This window comes from Cebus imitator, unplaced genomic scaffold (genome assembly GCF_001604975.1).
Source record: "Cebus imitator isolate Cc_AM_T3 unplaced genomic scaffold, Cebus_imitator-1.0 Scaffold11, whole genome shotgun sequence".
Taxonomy (NCBI): Eukaryota; Metazoa; Chordata; class Mammalia; order Primates; family Cebidae; genus Cebus; species Cebus imitator.
Window position 1 is genome coordinate 11,840,766 of NW_016107326.1, and position 12,185 is coordinate 11,852,950.

The window sequence follows — 12,185 nt, forward strand, 5'->3', positions numbered from 1 at the left end:
TGTAAAGGAGTTTGTAGATGATAAATTTCCAAGTTTTTATTATTGTTTACTGTTGAAAGAACTAACCACTTCATTTTGCAGTACAGTATGTAACTTGTCAATGACTGTGAATGATTACGTTTATGAGTAATCAATTTTCTTAGTTCTTTTGTGATGCTATAATACTTCAGACTAGTATACACCAGAAATTTATTTCTTACAGTTCTGAAAGCTGGGAAGTACAAGATCAAGGTGTTGGCATTGGTATCTGGCGAGGGCTCTTCTCTGCTTCCAAGATGGCACCTTGTTACTATATGTTCACATAGCAAAAGAGCCACAAGGGGTCTAAGCTAGTTCCTTACAGCCCTTTTATAAGGTGATAATTCATTCACAGAGGCAGAGTCTTCATGACTTAATCACTTTCCCAAAGGCGCAACTCTTAAAACTACCACAATGGGAATTAAGTTTAAACACATAAATTTTAGGGGACATTCAGACCATAGCAGTCTTTATAGTCAAATGGTCTCCTGTTAAAGATGGTTTGCTGTCCCCTGTCTATCCAATATGTAGCTATCAAATGTCTCCTCATCAGCAGGGACCCATCAGCTTGTTTACTAAGCATACGGGGAAACACAGTTAAAGAAAGTTGGATCTGAGCACTAGAGCTATCCTTAGGGGGATTGGGGTGCAGAAAAAATCACACACCAATTTTATGTAAAGAAATAAGGTTAAAATAAACAGCAAAAGCAGCCTTAAATAGAAAAAGAAGTTGAAAAAACATAATAATAAGTCCTTGGACCAGATGTTATGATAGCTAGAAGTAGCTTTGTCTTCTCTGATAGTTTGCGGGTGATCATAAAACCCACATATCAGTGGATGTCATCTTCTATTAGCACCTTCCCAAGTGTCTACTCTGCTGCCCAAGTATTCTCAAAGGATCAGCATAGGGGCATAGCTCAATTCACCATTTACTTGGGTTGGTTGACTGCAGTGCAGTTTTATGAGACTGAAGAATGCATCTTTCTCCTAATCCCAGTTCCAAATTTAGTCCTAGCAAGCCTAAAGAACGCTTAGTAAAACAGGAACAACTTTGCTTATGCATTATCTTGAAGTAACTCTCTCTCCTAGTTGACTGCCAGGGTAGACATTATAGATCATGTTTCTGTTTGAAACATCGTCTCTGTGCTTTCTTCTATTTAAGGGAGGAGTAGTTTTACATTAAAAAAGGAGTCTGGGAACACAGGGCTCACTTGCATCCTAAGAAGTGCTGAAGCATTAGGGGCTTTCTAGTCTAAAAATCAGCAAACAAGTATCCCCCGTGACGGTGAGAACAGTTGTGGTCATGCAGGTTGTGCTTTGTACAGCAGCACCTGGCAGGGTCTCTGCTCCTTCCTCAAGCTCTATGTCCTGGCTAGAAGGTCATAGGGCAGAGAAGAACCATGTCAGTCTGAAGTAAAAGCTGGCTTTTTCAAATACACCCAATGACATCCTGAATTCTCCCAATGGCCCTAACGTGATCATACCACAGCCATTAGAGTTTAGTGAAATTGATTCCACTATTGCCATCACCTCCCAGCAAGCACACAGGCCCTTTCTATGTTGTTCTCTAGGGTATCTTACTCAGAACTCAAGACTGTCCACAAATTGACCCGGCAACACGCTGTCACTACACCTTAGTAAGCTTCTGTGAGTCTACCTCTAACTTTCCTCTAACATAATTAGAGTATGTGCAGTAAAAAAAATTTTGATTTGGAATCATCAAATTTAGCCCAAATCCCTCTTGTTGCCAACATCCAGATAACCTTGAATACATTTCTCAACCTCGATGCTTTTAGATTCTTATCCTGTAAAACTGTCATGATTACAGTGCTATTTCACAGATTGTGTTTCAATTAAAATGAGATAAAGAGAATGAAAACCATGTTTTAAATTGTAAATTTGATATACATATAAGTTGTTAATAATTGCTGCTAAAAAACTCTTCACTTCCACCCCATAACCAAGTAAAATTAATTTTCCTGAGATCATAGTGTCATAGAACATAAGCAATGATGGAAATATATTAAATATTGTAGAGTTCCATTCAATTTATCCAACCACAAGAATAACTTATAGTAACTAGTTTTTATATAGCGCATTTTAATGTGTTTATGGCGCATCTTGTCTCTTTGATTCTCACAATTATCCTGTGAGGTGGGTGATATTGTTTCCATTTTGCAAGTGTGGAAACTGAGCCATAGAGCAATAAAATACCTTGCCCAAAGTCACATGGCCAGCAAATGGTAGATCTACAACTTAGCCTGAGTCTTCCAAATCCTTCTAGGTTCTTTCAACTACACCACACTTTTCTTCAAAGTATTCCTGTGTCTGTCACTTTATAGCAAGAATTTGCCAGAACAAATAGGACTAATGGACTCAAACTATAAGCAGCAGAAAAACTACTTTCCTAAACTGAGTTTTCCACTTCTATTTCTGGAAAGATTTTGATCCTCCTTGCACCCTGCAGTTGTCAAGGTGAAAGGATTTTTTATTTGAACTTTAAATATTTCTGCATAAATAAAGAGAGCCTTCAATAGCTAACATCTCAGGAACTCTCAAAAGAAAGCTAAGGGCTTACTTTCTCTACTAGTATCATTATACATTATTACACTATAGAGCGCCCATTTTGAACAACAGTTTTGTAAGAAAATATTGCTTGTTCTATCACTTATTAATGTTCTTGGTTGATGCTAATGAAAAGAAAAAAAGGTTACCAGATATATTTGAATATTACAATCACACAAGATAGGGGTCTATGGTTTTGGGGACAATGTGATAACCATTGATGTCGTTAATGGATCAGGTTTGAATTCTGGATTTATTACCTACAGATTGCTGATCTTGTCTAATTCTTACAACAATCAATCCAAGACTGAATAATGCTAACATTTAGATCTATCTTGGATTGTGAAGGTTTCTGTTTGTGGTTTTAAAACAATGCCTTGGCATAAGAACAAAACACCACTCTTGAACTCCCTTGGGCTAAAGAATTTTTTGTGTCTCAGTGCTTCAGGTCTGACTTCACACTATCAGCTTTTATGGCTCTAGATTACAATTCATCCTCAGAAATGAAGCACTTATTTGATCTGTGGAAAGTTACGTGGCTATAAGACAATCCTGTTGTTCATGGTTATTTTCCTCTTCAGCTCCGCAAAGAGCAAAAGCTGTAGAGTGCAGAAGTAGCACTCTTGTTTGAAAGCAAGGAAGAGCTTACAAAAACAAACAAAAAGACAAGGACTGATACACCTCTAAGAAACAGGCAAAACCAAGAGAAATTGAAGATCACATTCTTCATCTATCAAGCGCTATGTCTCGTCCTGCACACCGAAGACCAGCATATCATAAAATAGTAAGATCTTTCTAAAGAGAGATTTTTCTACTTCAGAGAAAATGTTTTCTTGAGTGATTTCTGATTTATTTCAAAAAGTGATGCTATAAGAATTTTTAGTGGAGGAAAGACAGTGTTCAGTGAGGTGAATCCTAAATGACACATCTAGGAATAATTATGATTATCTTGCACACAACCAATTCTTTATACAGACTTTAAGGTCTTCTTTTCTGATGAATTATACACATACAAATGTCTTTTTTTTTTGCCTTTGACAGAAAATATGAAAAGATTAAGCCATTTTTTGTATTTCATACTTCAGGAAATAGGAAATTATATATATATGTATATATATATAATCGTTGATTATGTGTAAAAGTGAATAGAAATAGGTCGTCAAAAAACTAGGTATTAAAGAATTGCCTTTAAAAATGTTTCCTAGTCTTATTGTAACTTGGTATGTAACATTTACTCTTTCTATATGTTCCAGGTTAAGAGTTATTTACAAAACTTATTTTTTGCTGGTTAGTTTTAAATAACATGCTTTAATACTCTCTTTATAGTTTTAGTCATTCAGAAGCTACAGATACAAAAAATCATTGTTAACTTTCAAATTCTGTTAATTATTTCAGGAAACTGATGGGGATTTGATATAATTAAGTAATTTCAGACTTGGTGTTTAGGATTGTAGTGACTAAGGGCATACTTCAGTTTGAAATGCCTGCAATACCTCTGCTGGCATTCTGGGATCTTGATTTATTTTCCTGTGGGGCTCTCAAGTGCTAAAAAATATGGTACATAGTTCATATTATATCTAAATTGCTTGATTTTATGAAGTAGTTAAAATGTATTTTTATACTAATACATTCATAACCTACTGAAATAGTTAACCATGTTCTTTCAAATATTCATATGATTATTTTTATTGTTTTAAAAACTATGACAATAAATTTATGTTAACCTTTCCTGGCATCTGTGGTATGGATTTGAGACCCAGCTGAACAGGTAGTTCAAGGTACAGTCCTTGGCCATGAAGCAGAATAGGGAAAGTTGGCCTTTACGGGTACTGAACCAGAAACTTGGCTGAAAATAAAATAGGTTTCAAGACAGAGTAGTGCCCACCCATCAGTGACAGAGAAGAAATTCCATTATTTCAGTTTGGCCAAAATTATAAATGGACACAATGCTGGGGCCATCGCACGTAGGTAGGGTATAATTTTTTTCTGCTTCTCTCTTTTTCAAATTCTTTTGTTTTACTGCCAGTCAAAACAAACTCATCATTCTCTCTCTCTCTCTCTCTCTCTCTCTCTCTCTCTCTGTCTCCTGTCTTTCTCTCTTTTTCTCTCTCACCTCCCACCATTCACCTTTGCTTATCTTTATGCTGTAGCATTAGTATATGACCGCACTTTGTCTTCTGCTGTGGCTCCTATATGTTGAACAGACTTTTCATTGATAATTTACCAGCATTTCTTGTGATTTATTATTAGGTTCTTTGAAGAACCCTAAGTCAAACCTGAATTGTCTTAAGTTTTAGTTTTCATTTATAATTCACTTTAAAAATGGGACATATTTTGGAGATCTAGAAGGAACTATCACATTCCTCTTTTTTCTCTAAGTAAAAAGAAAAGAAACTCACAAATTTGCTGCTACATTTGGGTTTATTTTGAAGGTCTCCGTGGCAGATCTGGGAGCCATTAGGGATTGTGCAGACTCCTGAGAAGTCTTATCCAATTATTTCTTCCAGCTGAAAACATGATTGGCATATATTTTAGAAAAACAGAAATTTATGTTAGAAATTAGTATTTTTAAACAACTGTCTCCATGAAAATACATCACAAGTTATCATGTAAGCAAATGCATAGAAAGATATTCTCATATTAAGAAATTCATTTTATTTGCCTGTAATCCAGCATTTGGGAGGCTGAGGGGGGTGGATCACGAGGTCAAGAGATTGAGATCATTCTGGCCAACATGATGAAACCTCATCTCTAGTAAAAATTACAAAAATTAGCTGGGCATGGTGGCATGCGCCTGTAGTCCCAGCTACTCAGGAGGCTGAGGCAGGAGAATAGCCTGAACCCAGAAGGCAGAGATTGCAGTGAGCTGAGATTGCGCCACTGCACCCCAGCCTGGCGCCTGATGACGGAGCAAGACTCTGTCTCAAAAAAAAAAAAAAAAAATCCCTTACCCACATCAATGTATCCAAATGTGAATATAATTTGTTTTCAAAGAGCAAATTGTTGTAATAATAGGAGGAAGAAAAAAATGTACAGATGATCTCTAAGGCTACTTACAACCAGATTTTGTTAAAAAAAAAAAAAAAAAGAAAGAAATACAGTAGTATACTGTCGTAACTTGCCTATAACAAGAAACTACCCCTTTTTTTTTTCCAGAATAAAGATCTCTTTGTCCTTACCTATGGAGCTCTGGTTGCCCAGCTGTGTAAGGATTATGAGAAAGATGAAGATGTGAATCAATATTTAGATAAAATGTAAGTGGAAGTCTTTCATTCTTACGGAATATCTGTTGTTTCTTACATCACCTGCATTCTTTTGGCCTCTGATGACTTCTCTTGCTTCATTTCACCAGCTGTTCTTCTGTCTCAATGAATCACATCTGAAAGCTGAACATAATTTCTTACAAGCGCCATTTGGGTTGATAGAATAAAGTAATAGGAAGGAATTTCTTTGATAAGAATATCTAGTGTGGGATGTTTTCTCTTTAGTTAGAAATCATTTCTTAATTATAAGTTACTTAACAGTTGCTTATAAACAAAAGATGTGGTAAAATTGAAATTGTTCTCTTAACAATATGAGGAAAAATCAAATTTATTCTTTTCAGAAGTCTTTTGTTCTAACACAATTCCTTCCAATATAAATATGTGCTTACACAAGCACAGGCCATCTATAGAAAGATATGCAACAAACTCATAATGGTAGTTTCCTAAGGGGAAGATGGGGAAACTGGGAATTATGAATTAAAGGGAGAGTTTCTTTTGTTCAAGATAGTATTCTTATTGTTTGAATGTTTTTTAATTATTACTATCCTTTTCTTAAAAACATATTAGGTAGAAAAACCCAGGCTGGGCACAGTGGCTACGCCTGTAATTTCAGCACTTTGGGAGGTCACGGAGGGCAGATCTTGAGGTTAGGAGATCGAGACCATCCTGACCATCATGGTGAAACCCCATCTCTGCTAAAATACAAAAAGTTAGCCGCGTGTTGTGGCACGTGACTGTAATCCCAGCTACTTGGGAGGCTGACGCAGGGGAATCACTTGAACACAGGAGGCGGAAGTTGCCGTGAGCTGAGATTGCTCACTGCACTCCAGCCTGGCAACACAGCAAGACTTTGTCTCAAAACCAAACCAAACCAAACCACTTCTTTCTTTTTAAATGAGACCCATTCTCTTTGTCTTTATTATTGAAGATTCCTCCTGCACTAATTCTACCTTTTGATTTTCTCTGAATAACTATGTGATCATCAGATGATTGCCAGACAATAAAACATCTGTCAATGGTTTTTGAACTTCTTAATTATAAACTCTGAAGAGGACTCTAACAGAGCAAAGACTGGAAAATGTGTACTGGGTTGCAAGATTTATCTAGGTAGATTGAAGGAGAAAACTAACCTAACATTTTAGAGCTTTTAAAAAGGCTTCATTGTGTTTTCAGTTGAAATACAGAAAAACACAACATTAGGGAAAGATTGAAAGATCTTTTTAAAAAAACCCCATTTTTCTTCTTTCTGTATACATATACTTTTTCTTTTAAAAAAGTTCTATTTTTGTACACATGCCTTTTACTTTGCATTTCTATTTAATTAGTCAAGGGCACTCACAAAGAAGAGAACTGCCCAACTGTCCACCTACAGATTTTTCAGTCACTTCCTTAGCTGAACTGTACATAGCTGTGAGAAATGTTAATGTCATTTTACACTAAGGTCACACTTAAACATCTGACATAGCATTTTCAGAAATTGCTTCATTTTATTTGACATGTTAAACTTGCATTGCTTTGTGAAATAGCTGTAGAAAATAAAAAAGCTCACTGATTTGACTAATAAAAACCTCTGTTTAGCTGAGTACACATTTAATAAATATGAATGAAATATTAAAGAATTTTTTGAGAAGCTATAGAAAGATGTTTCTTTAAGAAAAAAAATTCACATTTAGATTTCCCTAATAGCTTCTGCTGAGAGCCTCTTACATTTTTAATTTATAAAATATCTACTTTGCAGAAACATATCCTTTGACCAAAGCAATATGTGTAGATATAGCACAGCTCATAACATTTTGGCTTCTGACCACTGTTCCCGGTGGCTGAGCGGTGGATACGCAAAGTGATAATTAAAAACCACTGGAAGCTGGGCGCGGTGGCTCACGCCTGTAATCCCAGCACTTTGGGAGGCCGAGGAGGGCAGATCACGAGGTCAAGAGATCAAGCCCATCCTGGCCAACATGGTGAAACCCTGTCTCTACTAAAAATACAAAAATTAGCTGGGCATGGTGGTGCACACCTGTAGTCCCAGCTACTCGGGAGGCTGAGGCAGGAGAATTGCTTGAACCCGGGAGGTGGAGGTTGCAGTGAGCTGAGGTCGTGCCACTGCACTCCAGCCTGGAGCCTGGTGACAGAGTGAGATTCTGTCTCAAAAAAAAAAAAAAAAAAAAACCACACTGGAAATATTTTTTAATCCTGATAAAACTATTTCTGTAAAGTAGACATTTTGATTGTTAAGTCTTTGCAGTGTGAGCTTCTTGGCTGAAATTATAAACCATTTTCCTCTAATGTCAAGAAAGCTAAACTGAATATGTCTATCTACTCAGAAATATAAACAGGATATCTCACAAGATTTATTGAATTCATAAGCACTCTCACATCAAATCTGCCTCCCTCTAACCCCCTAGTCACCAGAGAGTCCACCTCTTTTTAGAGCCTTGGGAGTAATCATTGCATCTGAACACTGTGGTGTCTTCTTGGGCATTTTGTGGCTCCATTGGAAATCATTTCGGTTGTCTACGTACATGTGGCTGTGAAACTGAAAGACCAATTTTATGACAGAGGTTTGGCAAAAACAGTATTCTGTTTGATTTCCATCATGAAGGTCACATTTTCTCAGCTAGATTGCAAGTTCTTATAAAACAGACTCTGACCTTTGTATCCTTTTGGGAAATTTACTTGTTTCTCAGTTTATCTTGCTGAAGATGTGTGCTTAGCCACTTTAGCCACATATTCAGTGTGTATAATCACATCTCAATCAAAGGTTTTCAAAATTGTACTTCAGGCACTACTAGAGCTATTTTCTTGGGGTGGAGATAATACAATACCTTCCCTTAAGTCCCATACAGTAGTTTGTTTCCCTGGAGTGAAAAATGAGTTTTCAGGACTTGGCTGTTTTGTTTTTGTAAGCTTCAGAGTCTGAACTTGCTGAAACTTTCACTGGCAACAAAAATTTTTTCTGCTCCCTTCTTCCCCTCCTTCCAGAGCCCATCCTGGAAATGCCAGCCCTTCTACCCTGATAATGATGCTAAGAGAAGAGCAAGCATCTGTATATCACACACGTAGCAGACACTTTAGCAAGACGCTCATTTGATTTCCGTCAATACCTAACGATGAGAAAATTAGTTGCCACTGAGAAACAATAGGCTACAGACACCAGCCTCCCTTAATTTTAATTTATATTGTCAAGTTTGGGCCAGTCTTGATTCTAGGCAGACTCTTTTGCTTGTAGGAGCCCAGTTAATATTTCCTTGGTGTGTTGCTCTCTGCTTCTGTGGTCTGTGGGACGAATAAGAAGCCCGCAGCCAAAAGCCATTTGACTCATCATATTTGGTTTGTGATTCACTTGTACAAGTGCTAAATACACAAATTCCTTCTTAAAAACTGATAAACTTCACTAATTAGAATTTTCAGACCACATTTTTTCCTTCATCCATAGGGGTTATGGCATTGGAACGCGGCTTGTGGAAGACTTTTTGGCTCGATCCTGCGTGGGAAGATGCCATAGTTATTCAGAAATTACAGACATAATTGCCCAGGTAACTGTATTTTTAGCTCTGCCAATACATTTTGAAAATCTCTGGTTCTTTTTGAATTTGGTAGTTTTTCTGCTCAGCTTGGACAGGTTCTATCTCTGCATTCATTGTTAGGTGCTGAGAAAGGAGATTCTGATTGAAAAGCATTTTATTTCAGCACAGAGATAAAGCTACTGTGAACTGAAAGATGCATTTAAGCAACTGTAGATTTTCCTTACTACTATAAGCAATCATAGATTTTCCTGAATACATTTTTCCCAGTGTGAGACACACACTCTACACAGTGTGTATACACTCTACACAGAGTGTATGTCTTATACTGGGAAAAGTGTTTTCAGAAGGTAAACAGAAGGGGAGTGTAATAGGGCTTATTATACTGACTCATGCATGCCCCAAACCAGTTTCTTTATGATCATTTTCAGCACATGGAGGGAGATAGTTTTTGGTAGTATCAGAGAATATTGTTGTAGTCATTCCCAGAGTATTGTTTTCCCAAGAGAAAAATAGAACTTCCTATAAATATATTTGTTTTAAGAACTTTCATAGCCCTGATATGTAGGAGACAACTTGGAATCATCCAGGATTAGCTCACATTTATTAGAAATTAAACTGGAAAACACATCTTTAGACAGCATTTAAAAAATCTTGGCCTATGGTTATTAATATAGTGTTGTTCATTTACGGGAGACTCAGAAGATATGCGTGTCTTCAGGTTTACACAACTGACCAATTAAGTCAGTTTCATTTGTTTTCTCTCCTAGTTCTTAATATTGTTATATATGGCCAAACTGGCTCTGTGCACGAGTGGCTGTCATTCTATGCCATCATGCTCTCTGAGCCTAAATGCAGTTTTACATACTCTTTGTCTTTCATTTCCACAGTAACCCTCTGAAGTAGGCAGAATTGGAGTTACTATCCCCATTTTCCAGATAAGAAAACTAAGTCCCAGAAATAATATGATGAACAGTGAATAATAGTATATGTGGGGGAAAATTCTACATTAAAAACATAATCCAAATGAAAGATTTTTCCATTTACTGATATTATTACTTGTATTGTTTCAAGGCTAGTGAATAATGTGGTTGAAACTGGTATCCCAGTGGCTTTCGACCTTAGCACAGTGAGTTTATCATACCACTAACCAGGTTGGGGAAAAAAAAGTCCCTTTCTATGTTGTCAGAATATAAGTAAGATCCTGAAATGGTAGATTGAAAAATAAAATAATTTTTAATGAAATTAATTAAATGGGCAATACTACAAGAATACTAGCTGTTTTAATGGAAAGTAAATACTTGTCATACATAAATGTAGATGGTTGTGTTTTGTTGCATTTCTAGTTGGTAGCCCCCTAGGCTTTTTGATTAGTAAGACACAGTCTCTCTATAATGAGGATGGTCACATTGGTTTGAGAATGACTCTCTCTTGATCTTTGCCAAAATTCATCCCATTAGCTTAGTGTAGGCAGATCACTTGAGCTCAGGAGATCAAGACCAGCCTGGTCAACATGGTGAAATCCCATCTTTACAAAAAAATATAAAAATTAGCCGGGCATGGTAGCACAGCTGTAGTCCCAACAATTCAGGAGGCTAAGAGGGGTGGATGGCTTGAGGCTGAGAGGTGGAGGTTGCAGTGAGCTGAGATTATGCAACTGCACACCAGCCTAGGTGACAGAGTGAGACCCTGTCTCAAAAAAAAAAAGAAAAAAAGAAAGAAATATTTAAGATTTTGTTTTGCAAATTCATAAGGGAGTAGAACATTGACCAATAATTTGAAAACTTATATAATGTGGAAAATAAAACCTGACTCATGTGTTTAAGGTTGTTTGTTAGGCTTTGGGTATTTGAAGAAAATAATTTCAAGGGCGATTTAGAGACTTCATTCTAAAGATATGTTAGCACAACCAGCAAATTTTTTATTCCTCTGTTTGTTTACGTATAGTACACATCTTTTTCCATTTATTAATATATTCACTTAATTTTTAAAAGAGATGATTAGCAGAACAAAAAAATCTGCTGAAAAAACAACAGTAACCAACTGGAAATAGAGGTATATACAACCTCATTGCTGAGAACCTGGAATTACATTCTGTCATGGTGTACAGTCAGAGGTCATCTGAAATATGCTCAATACTGTAAATGCCCTTGGCCCAGAGAATATTGGCTGATCCAGTTAGAATAGTGCAGTGACATGGGAGGGAGGATTCTCCAGTTCTTTCTTACTGTCTATTCTTGGCTCTGAGGGCACCATTCAAATCACTGAAAAGCTTCTGAAGGGACTCAGAAGAGATAATTTCACATATTCATTTTAATCAGAGGAACATAAAGGAATAAGGCTTCTCTAGTAGAAAATAAAAACGATAACTTTAAAAATTAGTGTGATTAACTTCAAAACAGCTGCTAACAAATATCCCATATAAATCCTTCCGAGAGATGGCTAAGAAGTCTCACGCAGAACTTTCTTGTTACCTGTGGTCCTCAACCAGGATATTCTCCATTCTCTATTAGTCACAGAAAAATTACAGAGCTGAAAGCCAAATTAAATATGCCAATAGGAAGTATATGTTTATGTGGGGCCTGATGTAGGACTTCTTACTTGGTAGAGACTCAATAAAAATTAGTTGAAAGGAAAGAAAAGAGGAAGGGAAGAGAGGAGGAAGGAAGAAGAAGGAATAAAAGCAGTCTTTTGTTCAGGCTTCTTGGGAAGTTCCTTTTCTTCTGCAGAAGGCAGCGTGGGAATGCTCTTCACCTTGCCCAACACATTTAAAGGCTCCTCAAGTCCCTTCCATAAGCAACTACTCATTTTACCT

General features: G+C 36.7%; 1 protein-coding gene across 1 annotated transcript in view; it reads left to right on the forward strand.

Moving 5' to 3' along the window:
• The first annotated feature begins 3,155 nt into the window (after positions 1-3,155).
• TRAPPC3L (trafficking protein particle complex 3 like) overlaps positions 3,156-12,185 on the forward strand; it is a 39,253-nt gene continuing 30,223 nt past the window's right edge. Inside the window, exons 1-3 of the mRNA XM_017497402.2 lie at positions 3,156-3,367; positions 5,740-5,837; positions 9,283-9,382. Coding sequence (XP_017352891.1) covers positions 3,326-3,367; positions 5,740-5,837; positions 9,283-9,382 — 240 coding nt within the window. The 5' untranslated portion in view covers positions 3,156-3,325. The remainder of the gene's footprint in view (positions 3,368-5,739; positions 5,838-9,282; positions 9,383-12,185) is intronic.